Genomic DNA, 19,915 nt, shown 5'->3' with positions numbered 1-19,915 from the left:
TGTGCATTTGGCAAGTAGCGACCCTCGGGGGTGATGACGGGAGAGGTAGCTTGTGTTGATGGGTGGCGTACGAATGCTGCCTGGCCTGAATCAACCTTTTCCCAGGTTGAACATGGGCAAATTCGGAAGAGTCGTCAAGTAGGACCATTGTGAGTCGACCATGAGTTCGATGGCAGCGATGTGGTTCATGAGAAAGAGAACAGCCCTTCTCATGGCGCGGCAGGCACTGAAGAGGTAAGCTCTGATGACTCGCGGCGAACAAAGCGATAGTGGGTTTTGGGGGAGAAGAAACTGGCCGGCTTGAGAGAAGGGGAAATGAAGAGAAAGAAATACCAGATAGATGTAGGACACCCATATAGCTCGGCGCAAAGGGAGGACACAACGAACGACGACTCAACGGCACCTTATTACTGGCTGCATGGTGCTGTGTTGTCGCTGCACACGGGCCACTTTGATGCGTTGGCCAACTCATCATTGCAGCTCGCCCGCAAGCACGCCGCTGGTCCTGGCAGGTAGCTGCGTGTTCCCTGTCATCCCAACAGGCTCACCCTGCTCACAATTTCCTTTCTTTTTATCGCTTTCCCTTTCTTTCTCTCTCTCGTCGGTTGGCATCCCGAATTGTTGCTCGCAGCCCTCTCCGTGTGCTGGCCGATTAGCTCTGCAGGGGAAATGGTCGTTGAATATCCAAGCCACTTGAAGTTGAAATATGATGATTGCACACAGCTTGCTCGTCAATGCGGGGTGTGCTCCGTAGCCAGGTAAACCACGCGACGACCAAGGCTGACCCCAAGACGCTCGGCTGACGCCGTTGTGTCACTTTCATCATGCCATTTCAGCTGAAGCTTCGTAGTGCGCAACTGTGTCACCTAGAGAAAGTCTGGCCCGCGTTGGTTCTTTAGCACCAAATCCATCCATGCTTGTATGGCTTCTGTGCCTTCGGTAACTTGGTCCATCCAACAGAGTGGCGGTGGATGGGGTGGTGGCAGTGGGTGCAACGGTTTGCGATGGCGGAGGCAAGGGTGCAAGCCGTTTTTGAACCCAGTTTTTTGGAGTAGAATGCTGCCGAGGATATCGTAGAGGCTCGATGGCTTGAATCCAACCAGTTGACATGTTCCTACGATCTGAACCGCGTCATATTCAAGTACGTTCCCTGTTGTGACAGCATTGGCTGGTCTCAAGAAATGGCCGGTTGTGTTTCGCTGTGGCATGCTGCAAGACAGTAATGATAGGTAGTGATAATGCCAAAAATGTCATTGTTCATTTCGGATAAGACGGAAAAGTTGTCAAAGGATGACTTCAAAGTGAATCGTCAAGTCTCCTACTTTTGCCATCTTTTGCGAGGCTGCAAGCCCAGAGGCGTAGGTCACCAAACGCGAAAGTGCTCCGAGGCGGGATCAATATGGCTCTTGCCTCATGTACGTACAGACTCCAGAGAGGAAGGAACCGATTAAACTGCCCAGCACCCAGGTACTTTAAAGCACGGGCAAAGGCGTCAATATTAACCCACCAGAAAAATTTCTCGAAGATAGTTAGCTGCTCTTTCTCTTCTTTAACATTTATAGCCTTCATTTAATAGTAATTATTCGTGAGCCTTTAATAATTAAGTCGATTTCCCACTTTCTCGTAATACTCGTATTATATACTTAAAGCTTCAAAAGTATTATATTTTTATTATAATATATTATAAATAAATGCTCTTATAAGTATACTATATATTCAAATAAAGCTTAAAATCACGTGATTTTAAACTTTTAGAAATAACTTTATAACGTTAATATAAAACCAGATATTAAGCTTTATTTAAAGTTAAGTTTTCAAATAAAAAGAAATTAGTAGAATTTCAACTACTTGTAATAATTTAATTTAATAACTTATAATAATAATAGTTAACGAATTTCAAAAATTTAATTTAACTTTATTTTATTATAAAAACATATTGATTATAAGCTTTATAATTAGCTTTATAATTATAAGTAAAAAAAGTAAGGGTTTTTTACTAATAATACATTTATAGGTATTTAGTCTTATAATATAATGTAGTCAAAGACAATACATAAAAATACAATACAATATAAAATACACTTGTATTTACTATGTTCGTAAGAGCTCTGTGTGTGCCCACGAGAACCTTCAAACGTTCTCTTTCACCTCTATCAGCAAATAGCCGTGCTAGTCCTAATTCGTTCGCCCCCACAATCAAGCCAACTAACGTGGGAAATGCGAAGCTCTGGTTGAGGCAAACAGACACTTCGCTACAGTTTCACCATTCAATCGTGAATCCCGCCGTCAAACGTTGAATCGGGGATATCCGCCTACGTCACTTTTCTGGACGGTTCGAAGTAGACAAACAACACAGACTACGCCCTGTCGTTGACGGACTCCATCACCGGGTGGGGGGTTCGGAAACGGCAGGCAGACAAACGGTTCCTGTAGTTCTGCTCACCTGGGCCCGGGGGGAAAGGGAGTCAGTCGACAGAATTAAGCAATGAGGCATCGATCCTACCTTCAGCTTCATCAAGCTACCAGAAATTGGACATCAACCAGCCTCCGAATCATTTCACAATCCCCAACTCTGCCACAGCGGACCAGGTCCATATCATCTACAGCAGCCAGCCTGAGCAACAGCAACGCCATGCCAGGATTTGAAGGGGAACATAATGCATGGATTGGTGCTAAGGGTCCTGCCGCATTTGACTTGAGAAGTAAGACGCTACAGCACCTGGAATATCAAGACTGCGACTGCGCTTGGTATTCCGACGAGGCAATTGCTAACGCAAGTGTATTCAGGCGATGTAGTGACGACACCAACACCATCTATGCTTGCTGCCATCCAGTCATGTACATTGAAAGACGACGTCTTTCGAGAAGACAAGACTACAATGGAACTTGAAGCTCACGTTGCTGCATTGTCGGGCAAGGAAGCCGGACTGTTTGTCCTATCAGGAACCATGGGTAATCAACTTGCCCTTAGAAGTCTTCTGACGCAGCCACCACACTCTGTTCTATGTGATCATCGCTCGCATATTATTCGATACGAAGCCGGTGGGTAAGTAAACATCTCACACGTCTTGTCTTTCTGTTTCAATGTTGCACCGTGCTAATCTTGGCCACGATCTTCGCAGTGTGTCCACGCTTACTGGTGCTACCGTGACGACAGTTGTTCCAAAAAACGGTGTTCATTTGACTCTTGAAGACATCAAGCAAAATGTTGTGCTCAGCGATGATGTGCATGCCTGTCCAACGCGAGTGATTAGTCTGGAGAATACTCTCAATGGCATGATTATGCCTCTGTCCGAGGTCAAGCGAATCTCCGATTTTGCAAGACGACATGGCATTAAAATGCATTGCGACGGCGCTCGCTTGTGGGAGGCTGTGGCAGCTGGTGCTGGCTCGTTGCCCGAGTTCTGTGCTCACTTTGACACAATTAGCTTGTGTTTCTCCAAGGGCCTGGGAGCACCGGTTGGAAGCCTTCTCGTTGGTTCCCAGGAGACTCTGAGGCACTCTCGGTGGGTTCGCAAATCTATTGGTGGTGGTATGAGGCAGCCTGGATTCATCACAGCCTGTGCTAGAGTTGCTGTAGACGAGACGTTTGGCAAGAAGGCTGACGGCAGTGATGGTTGGCTAAAGGCGTCACACGATATGGCCAAGAAGGTTGAGGCCTTGTGGAGTGGCATGGGTGGCAAACTCGTTCATCCGGTGCACACAAACATGTGCTGGATTGATCTCGACTCGGCCAAGTGTAGCGAGGACCGCTTCATCGAGTTGAGCCGGACTGCTGGCCTCACCGTGTCCGGGGGCCGACTGGTAACACATTACCAGATTGCTCAAAACGGAGATGATATTCTGCGAAGGCTGGGTGATGTTTTTCAGAAGGTGTTTGCAGAGCCGGAAGAAGTCTCATCAGGGGCAGGAGTCAAGAGTATGTATGAGAAGGCATAGTGGCCCAGCTCTCCTTTCAGCATCTGCCTTCTTTTCTTCTATAGTTGAAGAGAGGGGCTTGCTTACTTTTATTATTTTTGTATCAATGACACCGTAGCAAATATAAGACATTTACAGCCTCGATTCATCGAGACGTACTCTTTGTACTGTGGGCGTAGTCCGGGTCGCGAGAGGACGAAGTGAAGGCAAATGTGATGATGTGATGATACATCATTCCTGTCCACGATCCGCGCTTGTTGCTCCTTCCGCCTGTACAACTTATGGTTCGCCTTCCATGCTTTCACATTCAGACACGTGCTTTTGGCTACAGAAATTCAATCGAGCTCTTGCCTCTTCCCCTCTACGTGTGAATACGGTTCATTCTCGCACGCACGTCATGTTTTCCCCTTTGGTTTCGCTGCTTGTCGCATCCTCTCATCTTGCTGCCGACCTTTTCTAGAGATGATAGATTTGAGAGTCTATTTCTGCAAAGTCTCTCCAAAAAAAACGCATTGCGGTCTTTTATACTCTCCCCCAAACACTAGACTTTTTTCCGTCCTGACTCTCCTGAGACCCGGCATCTGACCAACACTTCACATCTAGAACTAAACAGAAATTCGCCGACAGCAAGCACGATAGCGACACTCGTTGCGTCACTCTGACTGATACAAAATGCCACGTCCCTACTTCCGGGGCATGGTGCCGTGGTTTGTACTCGGCCTTTTTATCTCAGCTGTCATTTCGCAATCATACAATTTTGGCACAAACACATCCAAACTTAGCCGCCGAGATGACTCCAAAGGGCCAATTGTTATTGGCCGCCTACCAACTCCGGCAAATAGCACAACTCCTTTACGATTAGAAATTCGTCAATTGAGAGGCAATAAATACGCATGGGATCTTTATATTCTTGCCCTGAGCATGTTTCAGTACGCCGACCAAGACGATCCCCTGTCCTGGTATCAGATTGCTGGCAAGTCTTTTGAAAAAAAAATGCCATATATGCCTTGGATCTTGCTGATGTATGATTCTAGGCATTCATGGCGTTCCATTTACAACATGGAACGGGGTCGAGCCTCTCCCTGGGACTGACCAGTCTGGTTATTGCACCCATAGCTCGGTATTATTTCCCATGTGGCATCGACCATACCTGGCCCTATTCGAGGTAAGACTTGTGTCCCAAACCGAGGGACCCAGCAAGGTATCACCACACATTGACGCTTTCAACTAGCAACAAATGTATAAGATGGTCAATGCAATTGCCGTGATGTTTGCAAATGCCACCGAACGACGACTATACCAGCGAGCAGCTTCCATCTTTAGAACCCCATACTGGGACTGGTCTCTGCAAGCACCAAGTGGCGAGACTCATCTTCCCGATGTCTTTTGGAGCCCCGTTATACTACAATATGGTCCCAATGGCTTGCAAAATATTCGGAACCCTTTGTATTCGTACCAATTTCACCCGCTGGATAAAGAAGCTATGATATGGAACCCGGCAAGTAAAATTCCATGACAACTGAGGCTTTTTAACTAACTCGGCAACAGTTGAAGCAATGGAACGAAACAAAACGCGCCCCAAATACCACAGTCAGTCTCACTTCACCACCGTCAAATAATGAGGAAGTAAACAAGGCTTTGCTGTCCAAGCTACCAGAACTTCAACAAAGACTATATATTCTATTTTCCAGCTACCACGAATTCAACTCATTCAGCAACAAAGCCTGGGCTGTTTCCCAGGGACTTTCCGCGTTGGACTCGATCGAGTCTGTTCACGACGTTATCCATATGTATGGAGGCTCCAAAGGTCACTTGACTTATGTCCCTCTTTCTTCATTTGATCCCCTCTTCTTTCTGCATCACACCATGACTGACCGATTGATAACCATGTGGCAAATACTAAACCCGTCATCTTGGATTATTCCAATGCCTGCAGGAGAAACTAGCTTTACTGCTTTGAAAGGGACCATGCAATCAGCCGAGTCGGCTCTGACTCCCTTCTTCGCCACCGATGAGGGAGAATTCTGGACCTCAGATATGGCCAGAAGTACAATTGCGTTCGGGTATGCTTATGCTGATACCACGGCGAAAACGGGATATAATGAAGACGTACGCGAGGCACTAGTCAAAAAGATAAACATTTGGTACGGGTCTTCTAGCCCGGTCGGGTTAATGGAGAAGGAAGCTGGCTCCAGATGGAGCAGTCCTGAAACAAAGAAGCCAGCGAATGCTGGTCATGGGCGATCTAGCTTCAGACCCAACATCAAGTATGACGCAGAAGATCCCCATGGCTCAAGCATCTTCAAGGGAAACCACTACACCGAATGGGTCGCAAATGTTGAAGTCAATGTCGAGGCTCTAGACGGCTCATTCGTCGTCCACTTCTTCTTTGGTCCACCACCACAGGATAAAGACAACTGGCACCTGGCGCCAAATCTTGCAGGCACGGTGGCCATTTTTGCCATGAACCGAATGACGGGGTCCGAGTCCAAAATATCTGGGGCGATACCTTTGACGTTGGCAATTATGAAGATGGTGGCGGCAGGAGAGGTCGACGACTTGACGCCGCAAGAGGTTGAACCATTTCTTGCAGATATTCTCTACTTTGCCGTACAGTCCAGCAACAACTCTCAGGTCGATCCGAGGCAAGTGGATGGGCTCCGTATTTCAGTGGCAAGTTCAAATGTCAAGATTCCCAGGACACAATCCGAATTACCAGAATGGGGTTCGTCTGTAACCAGACTGAGACTCTGGCCCTTGACCAGCCCGGATTAGTGTCCTAGTTACTCATTGTCATTGTTAAAGGAAGGGCACCGACCGTCTCGCTCAACTATTACGATTTTAGAATTGGCATATGTTTTTACTTTCCATCAGATTAGAAGAAAAGAATAGGCTTAATTTAACGCACAATTTTCATGTTAACCCAAGGTTTCGCCGCTCCCTCGGTTCCCACAAACTCGTGTCAGATGAATTGCAAACAGATTGATTCGGGTCGATGCCAAAGTTGTCTTTGAGTCTCGTATGAAACGGTGTGCAAATACGATCAACTGGAGAGGAATGAAGGCGGATTGTGTGCCAAGTTTTGTAGGGGATTTGATTTGGCCTCTACATACGTGCTGAGACGGATACAGGCTACACCATGTAATTCACAGTTTCTAAAAATAGCTACTTGATTCGTACCGAGACAAATGCATGGGCCCAGAAGCGGTTTGTCTGTCTATGTTGGCTGGATATGAGACGGAAAGCCCGGGCCTGCCGAAGAAACTACGGCCCCCCTGAAGTTGGTGGTCAAGGGCACACGCGGCATGCGGCGGCACGGAGTGCAACAGAACACAAGTGATGGCCCCATGAGCCCTACAAGACAGCAATGACGGACACGACGGACATGCAGCTTGGCGTCGAGCGCCGGAAGGGCAGGTGTGGCTTGCTGGTGGTCTGGTACGTGCATTGGCGACTCTGCAACCGCTCACGATGCGGCGTTTGCCTCGCGTTGTTGGCCAGAAACAAGCTACATGTGGTCGACTGCTAGGTGCACAAAAGACCACGACGACTCGGCCGAGAAGCCATGCAGGGTGGCCGTCGAAGTGTCTTTTACGCCATACTGCTCCGTAGCAGTTGGTTAGCGTCGGCCCCGGACTCTATACCCGGTTCTCGAGTCACTCCTGGTGCCGTGCCTGCGTGGCATTGCGCTTCGTTTCCCCGCGGGGCGGTGGTTGTCTGGGCATTTGGGGGGGGAAGCCCGAGGTGGCCGTATTCCTAACTGACGAGCGCCAGGGAGCGGCCGTATTCCCGACCATGCTGATGCTGGAAACTGCCGGCCCTAGATGCCCGCCGGGTGACGTCTTTGCGCCGACGGGAGTTGGCAGGTGAGTGAATGTCGTCCATTTAGACTAGTTTGGTCCGAGCCTGCGTCCCTAGGTGGACTTTTTGTGCCACCGTGGTTCCCTGCGCCTTGGCCCCGGCCAGTATCACGCCATACTTGTGGACCGGGGCGTATTTGCGGTCATGTACGGAGTAGTATCTGCCTGTTTCGTCGCCTTGGCGCCTCTGTTCATGCCATGCCTCGTTGATGGAGTAAAGTGTGCCGAGTACAAGACGGAGATGTAATGCGGAGTCGACGGCAATGGGAGGGTGGTTGAGAGGGTGTGTTTCTCAACTGGTTGGAACGGCCATGTTGCTACAAACATCAATGCTATGGGCTGCCAGCGGTAGTATGTATAGACTATACATTTACCTCATGGGACCACGCACCATTTTCGCGCATGACATCTGTTTGCAGCGCAGCCCGGCGCCCAATCGGCCAGGAGCCGGGCGCACACCGCGCCGGCAATGGGCGATGCAGCACGCACACTGCCTGTCCTTGGAGGGCTGCAAAAGGACCAGACGGCAGCACGCCCCCGTCATGCACGTCACCAGAAACCTACGTGTACCGGGCGACTCAGCCGTCATGATGCAACGGCATGGGCGCGGTTGGCTGCCACTGCCACACTGCCGGCCAGAGAGAACCCGGTACGTGAGTCCTCCCTCGTCCTCCCTCGTCATGACGGCTCCAGAACCGCACCAAGCAACACCTTCCATGACGACGTCGCTCCATCAGCGGCACCCCGGGTCCCTCCTGCCAAAGTCGACACATCAACAAACAAGCAGACGGGCGTCGGTGGCCACGAAACAAAAACCCAGCGGATCGCTGCGCCGGCTGGCTTCTAGCTCCGCCGAAGCACATGGGCCAGCCATGGCTTTTTAATTTTAATCAATTTGCTTGGCACAAGGGGAGAGAGGGGGGGTTGAGTGGGCAGAAGAGGAGACTGCCAAACCCGGCGGGCCTTATAACGCGACACATGTTTATTATACAGCGGCATGCCGTGCGAATCCGCGGCTCCCCAACGTGTCCCGCGGTTAATGCAGAGAGAAAGGGCGAGACGAGGACCGTTTATCCCGTCTCCATATGCCGCAGCCTCCGGCCAAGGGGGAAGAGAAAAAACTACTTATTAGATGGATCGAATTCCCCCCCCCCTTCCTTTTTCTTGGTTCCTGTTCGCCTGACATGGGCTGCCTGTTTCTCGGCGGTCCCGTTGCATATGCGTCGTGCCCCTTTACTCGTCTTTTCAAGATTAAGCGGCGTGTTGTTACAGGTGCCATTTTGATTCTAGTCGGAGTCGACGTGGCCTTGACGCGGGAAAGGAAAAGAGGGGACGGGACAAGGCGACCCGAGTGGTTTTATACGGGTCGATAGAGGGCGAGACTGCAGGGAAAGGGGATAAAACACGGCCCGCGCAATGGCAACGACCACGGCGGTTGTCGAGAAGCCGGGAGACGGCGGCACGACGGACTCTTTGCCGCCGGAGGACGAGCCCGCGTCGTCGTCGCCGCCCCCCTCGATCCCCGCCGTCGCGCCGCCGTGGCAGCTCACGGGCGACGTCTACTTCTTCTCGTGGTGGTCGTCGGCGTCGCAGCAGCTGCCGGCGCACGCCTACTCGCCGCTCGAGGCCGGGTCCGAGTTTGCGGCGCCGGCGTCGGGGCGGCCGGCGGGCGGGCTGGCCATGATCCAGATCCTGCGCTATCGCGACTCGCCCGTCGGCCCGTACGACGAGATGTTGGTGGTGCCGGGCTCGTTCGACTGGTCCCGAGACACGTCGGCTGGGCGGCCGGCCGAGGTGGGGCGCAACCCGCGCATCTCGCGCATCTACGTGTCGCAGGAGCGCTCGTGCTACAACGGCCGGCTGAGTGAGTATTGACCTGACCCTCGCCACTCACTCTCACTCGCACTCAACTCACTCGCTCACTCACTCTCACACAACGCAATCCATCCATTCATTCATTCACCTACTCACTCGTCCCAAAACAACCACAGACTGGAACACCCCCAAACACCTCGCCCGCTTCGACTGGTCCTTTGGCCCCAACGACTCCGTCACCGTCAAGGTGTACCCCCACGACACGCACGGCGACGCCTCCGAGGCGCGGCCCAGCGCCGTCCCCTTCTTCCAGGCCAGCTACGCGCCCATCCGCTTCGTGCCGGCCTTTCCCTTCGCCACCAGCTGGGTCAACTACCTCGGCCTCGACACCACGCTGGTCATGCCGCCGCTGCCCCGGGGCGCCGGCAGCCGCGGCGAGCTCCCCGGCACCGACGCCTGGTGCTCCCTCGCCCCGGACCAGTACAGCCGCCGCACCCGCCTCGGCTGGTTCGACATTGCCCAGCGCGACCGCGCCGGCAACCCGCGCGGCGAGCACCGCAACTTTTGGCCCGGCCTGCGCCGCTGGCAGCTCGGCCTGAAGATGGAGAATGCGGACCTGCGCTTCGACCTGCCCATTGACGTGTGGCGGCCGCCGAGGGCGAAGCTGTAGATTTTTTTTTTTTTTTTACTGCCGTTGCCTATGATTATCACGATGGTCCACGACTTGCACCGACTTGGCTCTTTTTTTTATCTTTTATATTCACCCTTGGTGTACTCCGTACGTGTGCTTGAATCAGGTACGCCTTACCTTGTCTTTACTAGTTGCGACTGTTTTGTTGTGCGTTTCGCCGTTTCTTTTTTTTTTTTTTTTGTACATGCCACATTAGCGCGGAGGGCACGTCTTTTCGTTTATACTGAATATATATTGTGCAGACTGTCGTTCCTGTCTGCTCATCACTAAGGACGTGCGGGGACGCACTTGGTGCCCATTATCCCGGGAGATGACGTGGCCATTATTATTCTTGGTCCCCGCATCTCAGCTACGTCTGTAGAGGTTGACTTATAAAGAGTGTTTATATTGCTTCTGTATCTACTGTTGTATTCTTGCCTCTATCTACTATTATATTCTTGCCTCTATCTACTATTATATTCTTGCCTTTATTTACTATTATATTCTTGCCTCCATCTACTATTATATTCTTGCCTCCATTTACTGTTATATTCTTGCCTCTATCTACTATTATCTTCTTGCCTCCATCTACTGTTATATTCTTGCCTCCATCTACTATTATATTCTTGCCTCCATTTACTGTTATATTCTTGCCTCTCCAGCAACTGTAGATGAGGTTGTAGTTTGACCGTAGGGACAAAATGCGATTTGTTCCTGCTTATACATCTACACAGGCCAAGTTATTTCAGGACTATACACAAGTCTCTTTCCGAGTTTCTAGATGCCATTGCTACATTACTTGGGGGCGTGAATCCGGTTGTAAGGGCTGTACACTCAAGTGCTACTTGCTCGGTATTTACACAGTCCTCTACAAAATGAGCGTTTGGCTTTGCGGCTTGATAAACGAGCTTGTCGTTCTAGTTCTGATAACCTGGTCTTGTGCAGGATACAAGCCGTGGACATTTGAGAAGCCAGCATGGTTTTTATTCGCAGTTTTAGAGAAACATTTAGCGGAGACATGGACGCAAGCCACTTGGACCACTTGGGAGCTAGCATGTTACCCACGCCACTTCTCAAGAGACCTTGCAAACGGCGGCAACATTCACCTTGCAACTACCAGGCACCTCGTAACCACCGTTCATTTGATCCCTACTCCGTACACGTCGACTACATCCGCCCCGGAGAATGATGCTTCAATGTTCGCAAGCCCACAACCGTCAGCGCACTCCAAAACGTTCATCTACTCACATCGTGTATTTGCACCCCCCTTGACAAGCGCCTCGTCACATCTATCGTTTTATTCGGTTGGCATTCCCCCCAACGAGATGCGACAAAAGCGCAATGATACAAAAAGAATTTCCCTACTTTCCTCCCCCACCATGACCACGACCAAAAAGAACAACACCATACGCCTGTCCTATGTGAATGCATCCCGTCCCTCCGCCCGCCCTTGACCCATGCCACCATGCCGTGTCCTGTGCCCCGCCCCATATCTAACCAGGCATATAGCGCAAAATCTACAGCCCTTGATCCATGACTTCTCGGCCGTCTCCTTCGCCTTTCATCATCATCTCGCACATGCCTCGTTGCGTTAAGAAACATGCAAGTGCGCTGGCAACCCCGAGTTCAACCCAAAAAAGAAACCTGGCATGCTGTGTAGCTACGTTCCAAGGTTTCCTATGCTCTTGATTTTGTTTTCCCACCTACTTAGTCTGGCGCTCATCGTATCCATGTGCGCGGGCTGAGATTCGCCCGTCCTGCCCTCGCCACCTAGCATCGAGGATCCCTAGAGTGGCCCTCGTGGCGCGCGGCACTGCAGCTTGAGCCCGGTGCATACCATGACCAAGCTACAGCAGCTCGCTTCTCTCTCCCCGTCTTGCGTCTCGTAGTCTTGAGACCTTCCGGAGCTTCTATGCTCCTGGCGCCGACTTTTGTGCCATGACTTCACGAGCATAAAACTCGACGAGCATGGTGGCGTAGGCTTCCAAATCTTCAACAGGGACAGCGAGCCGAAAGTCGTTGAGGACGAGGAACTGGATTTCCAGATGGTTCAGCTCGGCAAGCGGGAGGCCTCCGACCTGGGAGAATAGTGTCAGTAAAATGTCCATGTTCTTTGGGGGACAAGGCGCCCTATGCAGAGAGACCAATGTACCTTGGCGTATCGAGAGTTGGTGTAAAAGACGTCAGAAAAGAACTTGCTGGCGCAAGTCACCCCGGAAATAATCAATCTGTGGATATTAAAACTGTCCACTACAAAGTATGTTGCCGGGCTAACTGCGACTCGGTCATCGGATTCTGTGGCAGCCTGCCCGGATTCGTTGCGTCCACCTGCCGCTGTAGGAGAGTCTACCATTTCGTCATCGTTGTCGTCGTCGTCTGCCAAGTCTGAATCGCTCTCGTCCGACTCGTGGGCATCTTCGTGCATGGTGGTGTCTCCCCGCGATGCCCCCGACGATGCAGGGTGCGAGTGCGAAGCAGCCCGGCTTTGGGATTGCTCGCTATGCATGACAATTTCGTTGACTCGCTCCGTCATGCGGTCAAAGTAGACTAGCAGGCTGAGAAACACTTCGTAGGTTGTGGGACAGTACTTGTGTATGCGCGAGAGGTAGCTCAAGATGGTAATTGCGGGCACGTTTTTGCCGTGGAAAGCCAGGACGGAATGGCTCAGAGGGCTCATGTGAGACCCAGAGTCGTTGGACTGACTGGCTTGCTGCTGATGGGCCACGTTTCGCTGCATGGCATCGTGCTGCAAGTCGTTGGTAGTGGTGATCTTGGTGAGCAGGGCAGCCACCATTTCGATTATGTCGGCAATGGGCATTCCGCTGATTTCATACTTGATCTGGACGTTTGGGTCCAAGGATGCGCAGCTGCTCCCCCCAAGCATCTTGGCGTCTGCGAGGCTTTGCATGTGCGCCAAATCCCGGAGGTGGATAACCGTTTGCCGGCTCTCCCGGGAGGTCTGTTGGGTAGAGCTCGGCTCGACCTGGCTGAACGACGAGGATGCCAAGGACGAGTCGGGTATGTGGAAGCTTTGGCTGGGCGGTGGTGACGGTTGCTGGTGCCGTCCAACCGAGGTCGTGAGGCCCGGGGCATTGTGCAGAGATTGGTGCGCTGCAGAGACGATGTCTCCGGTATGTGATGCCATTGAGGCTTCCTTTGCATCGTCGACCGGCGTGGCACCACTGGCGACGGGGGGTGACGAGGACGGCGGCGGAGAGGGGAACCTGCAAGAGGCGCCGCCTGCCGGCACTGTGCCGTCGGCTGCGGCTGCGGCAGACTTTCGCGCCCTCTGCTGCGTCGTGGGGGACCGCGTCGCAGCGCCGGGCGAGTTGCGTCTGTCGGTAGCCGTGTGCTCAATGTCGTCACGTCGCTGGGACCGTGGTGTCGAGACGGAAGCGCGTGGTCGGCTCGAGGAGCGGCGGGGCAGCGAGTCTTGAGCCTGCGATCGGGAGTGGGAGCGTTGGCGCTGAGGTGGGGATTGATGTTGTTGGCGTTGGCTGTGCCGCGAAGACGGGTTGACAATCATGTCATGAAAGCGAGACAGATCAGGTACCAAGTCACCGATTAGAGCGGCCATTGCATCATAACGACAGCTGAGGCGATGGCGAGGGGATGCCGGGCTGGGCGGCGCGAGAGGGCGAGCGTCCGAGAGCGTGTGTGTGCGTGCGGCGGCACGAATAATTATTACGACGTAGGCGTTGGGCAATGGATGGGCTGCAAGGAGGAGAACAATGCATCAGCCTAAGAATGCATCGAGCAAGGGCAATAAAACACGCAAGGGCAAAAGAAAAGTCATAAACGGTCGTCAAGTGCAGCGAGCGAAGGTATGGGCAAAAGGCCGTGGCGAAGACGAAGACGGAAGACGAGATGGATCAGGGTCGTAATAGGATGACGCCAAAACAAGAGGAGAAATTCCATCTGGCACCAGGCGAGACGACACAAGCCGGCACGTTGCTTGGCTGCTTTGTTCCAGGCCCAGGGATGTGGGTGAGCGCCGCCACGAGCCGCTGGAGCAGCCGCTGGAGCACGTCAGGTCGTCGTCTTGTCATCTGGTGGCCGTGGCGAATGACGCGGGCGTAAGGAGACGCGGCGCTGGGGGACGGGCTAATGGCACCTGGGTGAACTAAACCCCAACTCCGGGACTCGCTCGCCCGCGACTCGCAACTTCAACATGTACCGGCGCTTGACCACTTGATCATCCAGCCCCGTCCAACACCCACGTATAAAGTCGCATCAACCGGCCGTGCATCGGCATGGCAGCGAGCCCTTGGTTTCCGTTGCACGTCGGCCCAGCGCAGCCTTGCACGGAGCACTCAACCCCATGAGGCCGCCTCTCGCAGCGACGTCACACCTGCAGCGTCCATGACGAGAGAACAAGGTATAAAAAAGGCGCCTCTCCAGCTAAGAAACGACACGCCCGCAAAACAAGTAAAGGGCAGTTTGAACACGACTCTCTTGGTAGTAGTAAACAGCCGCAACTTTGCCGCTACCAACTCCAAGTCGATAAGCGAGAAGCGTTCCATCAATGAATGCATCAAGGAAAAAGAGTCAACCAACTAGCAAAAATAAACAAACTCAAACACCAAATATGAAACTCACCTCTGCAACAAGTGTTTGCATCCGTAGCAAAACCGCAAGTCGCCGAATTCCTTCGACAGGGTATATTCGAGGTCAACTGAATTTCTCCGAAGAAAAAGGGCGGATAAACGTCCGTAGCCGACCCAGAGTCGAAAAAGACAACCCCACGCTCGTTAACCTTGGTGCCGGGTGGAGGCGGGCGGGGAAAAAAAATCAAATAATCGCTCGGTGAATCAAATAAAACAAGTGTCTATTTAAGCCGGGGGCGCGGTATAGCGAAATAAACAAGACCAAGTGTCGTCGCGAGAGGAGAGATAATGCCTGGTGCTCCACGAGACGGCCCCAAATGACGCAGTTAAGTGGCGAAAAGGGTCACCGCGAGTCGTTGCCACAGTAGGGAAGGAGCGAGGGATCCTCTTGCTCAAAGCCCAACCACGCGCCGCTATGATACAAAGTGTGTTCTTATCGAGCTATAAGCAACACCGTACCTGGGTGAAAAGAAAAACAAAGAATAGAAAAGTTTAAAAGAAGAGAAGAAGAAAAGTATGTTCAATGTAGGAGGGCTGCGGTGCAAAGACAGATGCAGGTACTCGGTAGGTGGTGATAAGGTTTTTAGGCTTGTTGGCGAGCGAGGACGGAAACGGGGAGTCTTGTTCACCCCCCCTGGCGGCGTTGTTGCGCAACGCACAATCAGACCTCACAACAAAGTCACGACGGACACTATATTGAATAGGAGAAATGAGGAATGGCAAAGGGCAGGGGAAAAAGAGACCGGCGGGCAGAGGACGGCGGGAATAAAGGACCGTGAGTGCAACAAGACGGCCAAAATCTGCCAGACGAGTTCTGGTTGTGAACGGGGTGCGCATCCGGCCGTCGTTGATTCGTCGACGGCGTGGCCGGCAAGGGCAGGGACGAGTAGCAGGTACACGGCGGTTGGGTGAGTGCCGCACCACCTGGGCAAGTAGCACAATCGCAGCCAAGGCTTGCCGCACGTGGGGTGGCCTACCCGTCGCCCGTGGCGCGCCGAGGCAAGGAACGCTCGACGCAAGTTCGGATGTCAAGTTTCCTCTGAGTCGGCTGCAATCATCCGCCGGCTTTCTCCTTGTCCTTTTGTTTCAGATTGTTCGAGAAACGCAATGAACGCTCCTGTGGTACGGGGACACAAGGGCTTCCACTCCATGTCCATGCCTCATCCAGCCGTTTCGGTATATAATATTGACCGCGTCATTGTTGTGGCATGTCGGTCTGTCTTTTCGTTTCCAACCACATAGTATTCGAAAAAAAAAAAAGCCGTCTGTCCAGATTGCCCGCCTCCACTCCCGTCAAAGATTTGCGTCAGACTCCTCCTTTCCTCCACCTTCTCCTCTCCAAGTACCCCATTTTCCTTTGTCCTTGGCTCCGTAGCCGCGACGCCGTCCATCTTCAGCCCTGCTGAGCTACCCGCCATGGCAGTTCAGCTCAATTTGCCCCAGTTTGAAATCAAAGAAGCCCCCTTGACAGCTAGGGCAACTAAAGTTGTGTCGGTCAACAGTACAATGCCAGCTTTCCACGTTGCCTTCCATGGCAGTAATCGTTGCTAGTCGATAGCCCCCCTTGCATTCCCCGGACCAGGACAAGTGGCCATCTCAACCCACCTCCTCGAACCCGTGCGCTCGATTCTCTTCAACCCACCTTGCCCTGGATGGAATGTGTGTGTTTTACATAAATTAGTGTACCATGTGGAATGCATGCGGATGCGACCCAGCCCCGTGGTCACAGCCAGCCGACCACGTGTTACCACCAATCCGTTTCCTTTCCACGGGGTCCAAAGGATTGATAATAATTTAACGGTATTTCTGTCAGTCTGGTGGCTCACCGCCTGTCCGTGTGTACAAGTTCGCATGCACATCAATGACTCTCATTGCTCACATGTAGAGATGATCCTTTTCTCCTCGATGAGTACAGTGAGTGTATGCCAGTGTGATTTTTTCCTTTTTTTTTCCACTTTTACTTTTCTTTTTAGCTTTTATTTATTTGCTTCTTCCAAAATTCGAAATCCCGTTACCTCAAGATATACGTTTCCACCTCGTATCTCGAATATTCACACCCCTTCTGACACGATCAACCAACTCACTCTTCCCATCTTCACCGCTTTTCGGCATCTCAGTCCTAGGCCTAGTTGATCTTGTCCGAGCTGCATGTTGTTGTTCCCGTCCCTGCCGACCCACGGCCCGTTCCCGTACCTCCAAATCATACAAGCCCTGCCTCAAGTACATGAGCTCCTTTGTTTTCGATACCGTGCACAAGCACATTTCGCATTTGATCCCGTATTCGTTATTCTACTTATTATACAGAAGCGCCAAATCTGTCTATCGTAGGCTCAAATCACCATCTTATGAGCTTGCTTCAAAGCTTAAAGTCCTTGCCCTCCGGAATGGCGTCTACCGGATATCAGTCCCCCCCCCCCCCCCCCCCAAAACCCTTCTTTCATTTCTCCCTCTCCCCTCTACTCATGTCGGACCTTGTAGTCTGTATCAGGCAAATACAAGTGTCGGTCAGCACCCTCCTTAGTCAACACCACCATGCGAATGACACCGCCTGAGCTTCCATCCCATTTGATCGCCTCCCTCAGAGCACCCTTGACAAAGTTAACAGCCTCCTCCTTCTCCATGCCTTCTTTCCAGTTCGCATCGCAGTAGCCATAGATGTATGTGGAGCCGGAACCACCAATCGCATACGCCTGCTTGTGCAGCGAACCGCCCAAAGGAATCGAGTACACCTGGCCACCGAATCGCTCGTCCCAACCGGCGATGATCAGACCAGCCCTGTTCAGAAAATGGTTAACAAGTTCCAAGAATCCCAGTGACCATCTGACTTCGTGGCGACCTACGATAAACGGTCCTTGTTTGCGTAGCAAATCTCCTGGAAGATTGACGCAGCGGTTTGTGTCATGGGAGGCTTGCCGCTGTGCATGGCAAACAAACCCAGCTGGTACTGTACAATATCGGCGACAGCCTGCGTGTCGGCCGCTGAGCCAGATCGGCAGCACCAGATGGTGTCGTGTACTCTGGTCAGTTTATCGGTGACTCGGTTTGCAATGTAGGCTCCCGTCGTGGTTCGAGAATCGGCGCCTGCAAGAGTCAGTCCATGCGTTCGCCAGTAGATTGAGGAGTCATTTAGATATACCTAGGATAACACCATCTTTAAATGTGACGGCCATGCTACGACACGTTAGATTGCTCCACCATGGGAATCGGATGCGTATTCGTACATTGACGTTCCCAAGCTGAAGTGGCGTTAGATAAGACTCTGGAATAAAGCTGTAGTATTTAACGAGAGACACTCACTTCACTTCTCCCTTCTTGAGACGGTCCATGTCGACGTGGATGCCATCTACCTCATCGTATCAGCATCATGGTGTTGTTCCTTGGCAGGGTTGCTACGCTGTGCAGCTCCGTCTGGACGGCTCACCTTCATTCAATACACCTTTGTGGCCAAACTCCATGGTTCGCGATTCTTTCAATGCAAGTTTGATTTTGTTTTCGGTTCGTAATGGCTCTGGTGAGGGATTGAAGAAGACAGGTTTCGGCGTAGCGTTGTCAACGATTGATCATTGCAGGGCTGGAGCTAAGACGTAGCTCAGGCAGCTCTGGGAACGCGCAGCCGTGACGGCCAGCGACTATGCGCACATGACATATCACGTGACTACAGTTAATCGTCAAACGGTCCATGTTTCTTGGTACCCTCGCCAGCACATGCAGCAACTTCAGTACTAAATAAACAATACGTTGAGAATGCAATCTATATTCTTCGCTTCAAGGCCTGGTCCTGGCAAACCTTGGCGTTCGTATCAACATGCAGAGCAGACCTAATAGCTAACCATGAAAACAATCGCTGATACGCTATAGTATTCCAAAAGACAGCAGCGCCAGATAACAATATCCCAATAAACCCATGCTCCGAATTCTATAATCCCTCAATAGCCTTGCTCCACTGCTTGTTCAATCCTCCCAGCCCCGGAATGGTGGCATCGCCACCTTCGTCCCTGGTCACTTTCTTCTTGTCCTCCTCCTCGCCCTTGTCTGCCTCTTTCTTATCATCGCCGCAGCCGCAGTCGTAAAAGTCTCCAATTTTGGTACAATCGAATGCCGGTTTCTCGAGCCTCTTATTTACCATGTTATGCAGCGCACACAACCAGCCTGCAGCGGCGTTACGACTGCTAGTCTGTGGTGGGTACTTCTTCAGCATCCCGCGAAAGTGACGAGCGCAGTCGCCGCAGGGGTACAGTCGACCGAAGAGATGGAAGAAGGACTCGAGGGTTTTGCGGTCGCTGTCGGTAGGCTTATCTGGGAACCGGGCAACCATAGTGTGGAGGAACTTCCAAGTTGCGCGGCCGAGTTCCGCTCTGGACGGGCTGTTAGGTTTGGCAAACAAAAGGAAAGGGGTGCAGTGTGTAACGGGGAGACGGACTTTAGTGTCGCATTTTCCAATTTGGGTGCTATGGAGTCTCCTTCTGAGAGATCCGGAACGGCTTCTAGGTCGATTTCGAAGCCGGGCTTCGAGGCGGGAGTTGGCTTTTTACCGTCGGCCGTGAGAGGAACTTCGCTGTTGCGGCCGGACTTGAGCAGCCCTGCAGGGCTGAGTGCCGAGCTGCCGGAGAAGACGTAAGTTATGCTGAGCAAGACGACGACGGCTAGCAGGATCGTGAGGGTGAGATGTTGTCTACGCGCCATGGTTGGCAGGGAAAATTTGCTGAGGACCAGCTTCAGTGTTGTGCTTGTGCAGTCTTGGGATGTCGCATGATGGCGGCTGCGGGCGAGGGAGATTGATTAGAGCATGTGGGCGCCAAATGCCAATTGACAGCGTGGCGCCAGCGTTCAAGCACCGTTGACACCAGACCCGTCTAGGGGTTCTGCTACTGAGCGCTCAACCGCTCGCAGCCGTTGAGTTTTACCGCCTTCGCCCCTGCCAAACTTGCGCGCTGCCGCTGGCCATTGGGCCAGAGAACAACTAATCAATTAATACTGGGGCCAGCATTGAATACATCATTGAAATCATGCCACAGTCACGCGGCGTAAGATTGAGAACTGCTCAC

At 52.1% G+C, this 19,915-nt stretch overlaps 7 protein-coding genes across 7 annotated transcripts; 3 read left to right on the top strand and 4 right to left on the bottom strand.

Moving 5' to 3' along the window:
* Window positions 1-866: 866 nt before the first annotated feature.
* J3458_008695 (uncharacterized protein) lies at window positions 867-1,208 on the bottom strand (the record flags this gene model as incomplete). The annotated part of the gene is made up of 1 exon (XM_066119340.1): window positions 867-1,208. One exon carries the CDS (start codon window positions 1,206-1,208, stop codon window positions 867-869), a length of 342 nt encoding a protein of 113 aa, XP_065975131.1.
* A 1,029-nt stretch (window positions 1,209-2,237) lies between these two features.
* Window positions 2,238-4,076, top strand: J3458_008694 (uncharacterized protein). The gene is made up of 3 exons (XM_007815957.2): window positions 2,238-2,702; window positions 2,788-3,046; window positions 3,123-4,076. The coding sequence occupies exons 1-3, from the start codon at window positions 2,486-2,488 to the stop codon at window positions 3,937-3,939; spliced, it is 1,293 nt and encodes a 430-aa protein (XP_007814148.2). The 5' UTR covers window positions 2,238-2,485; the 3' UTR covers window positions 3,940-4,076.
* A 1,419-nt stretch (window positions 4,077-5,495) lies between these two features.
* Window positions 5,496-7,767, top strand: J3458_008693 (uncharacterized protein). Its single transcript, XM_066119339.1, has one exon. The coding sequence runs from the start codon at window positions 5,707-5,709 to the stop codon at window positions 6,691-6,693; it is 987 nt and encodes a 328-aa protein (XP_065975130.1). The 5' UTR covers window positions 5,496-5,706; the 3' UTR covers window positions 6,694-7,767.
* Window positions 7,768-9,194: 1,427 nt separating this feature from the next.
* On the top strand, window positions 9,195-11,022 carry J3458_008691 (uncharacterized protein; the record flags this gene model as incomplete). Its single annotated transcript, XM_007815956.2, has 3 exons — window positions 9,195-9,642; window positions 9,770-10,390; window positions 10,527-11,022. The coding sequence occupies 2 exons, from the start codon at window positions 9,195-9,197 to the stop codon at window positions 10,261-10,263; spliced, it is 942 nt and encodes a 313-aa protein (XP_007814147.2). The 3' UTR covers window positions 10,264-10,390; window positions 10,527-11,022.
* A 1,151-nt stretch (window positions 11,023-12,173) lies between these two features.
* On the bottom strand, window positions 12,174-13,840 carry PCL7_1 (cyclin-like protein interacting with PHO85; the record flags this gene model as incomplete). Its single annotated transcript, XM_066119338.1, has 2 exons — window positions 12,174-12,341; window positions 12,416-13,840. 2 exons carry the CDS (start codon window positions 13,838-13,840, stop codon window positions 12,174-12,176), a joined length of 1,593 nt encoding a protein of 530 aa, XP_065975129.1.
* Window positions 13,841-17,116: 3,276 nt separating this feature from the next.
* PRE3_1 (Proteasome subunit beta type-1) lies at window positions 17,117-18,431 on the bottom strand. Its single transcript, XM_066119337.1, has 6 exons — window positions 18,292-18,431; window positions 18,168-18,213; window positions 18,092-18,106; window positions 18,007-18,041; window positions 17,711-17,951; window positions 17,117-17,645 (listed from the first exon to the last, which is right to left on the bottom strand). The coding sequence occupies exons 1-6, from the start codon at window positions 18,323-18,325 to the stop codon at window positions 17,327-17,329; spliced, it is 690 nt and encodes a 229-aa protein (XP_065975128.1). The 5' UTR covers window positions 18,326-18,431; the 3' UTR covers window positions 17,117-17,326.
* Window positions 18,432-18,640: 209 nt separating this feature from the next.
* On the bottom strand, window positions 18,641-19,851 carry J3458_008688 (uncharacterized protein). Its single transcript, XM_066119336.1, has 2 exons — window positions 19,291-19,851; window positions 18,641-19,225 (listed from the first exon to the last, which is right to left on the bottom strand). The coding sequence occupies exons 1-2, from the start codon at window positions 19,551-19,553 to the stop codon at window positions 18,787-18,789; spliced, it is 702 nt and encodes a 233-aa protein (XP_065975127.1). The 5' UTR covers window positions 19,554-19,851; the 3' UTR covers window positions 18,641-18,786.
* Between the last annotated feature and the right edge of the window lie 64 nt (window positions 19,852-19,915).

The sequence above is a fragment of the Metarhizium acridum genome (genome assembly GCF_019434415.1).
Source record: "Metarhizium acridum strain ARSEF 324 chromosome Unknown scaffold_141, whole genome shotgun sequence".
Classification (NCBI taxonomy): domain Eukaryota; kingdom Fungi; phylum Ascomycota; class Sordariomycetes; order Hypocreales; family Clavicipitaceae; genus Metarhizium; species Metarhizium acridum.
Note: the sequence above shows the minus strand (reverse complement) of the source record. Positions and strands in the feature narration are given on the sequence as shown.

Coding starts and splice junctions, on each gene's coding strand:
- J3458_008694 (XM_007815957.2), top strand. CDS start 2,486: ATGAGGCATCGATCCTACCTTCAGCTTCATCAAGCTACCAGAAATTGG. Junction 2,703..2,787: donor TGCCGCATTTGACTTGAGAA/GTAAGACGCTAC, acceptor AAGTGTATTCAG/GCGATGTAGTGACGACACCA. Junction 3,047..3,122: donor ATTCGATACGAAGCCGGTGG/GTAAGTAAACAT, acceptor CGATCTTCGCAG/TGTGTCCACGCTTACTGGTG.
- J3458_008688 (XM_066119336.1), bottom strand. CDS start 19,553: ATGGCGCGTAGACAACATCTCACCCTCACGATCCTGCTAGCCGTCGTC. Junction 19,226..19,290: donor TTGGAAAATGCGACACTAAA/GTCCGTCTCCCC, acceptor CAGCCCGTCCAG/AGCGGAACTCGGCCGCGCAA.
- PRE3_1 (XM_066119337.1), bottom strand. CDS start 18,325: ATGGAGTTTGGCCACAAAGGTGTATTGAATGAAG. Junction 18,214..18,291: donor CAAAGGTGTATTGAATGAAG/GTGAGCCGTCCA, acceptor ACGATGAGGTAG/ATGGCATCCACGTCGACATG. Junction 17,952..18,006: donor TAAAGATGGTGTTATCCTAG/GTATATCTAAAT, acceptor TGACTCTTGCAG/GCGCCGATTCTCGAACCACG.
- J3458_008693 (XM_066119339.1), top strand. CDS start 5,707: ATGTATGGAGGCTCCAAAGGTCACTTGACTTATGTCCCTCTTTCTTCA.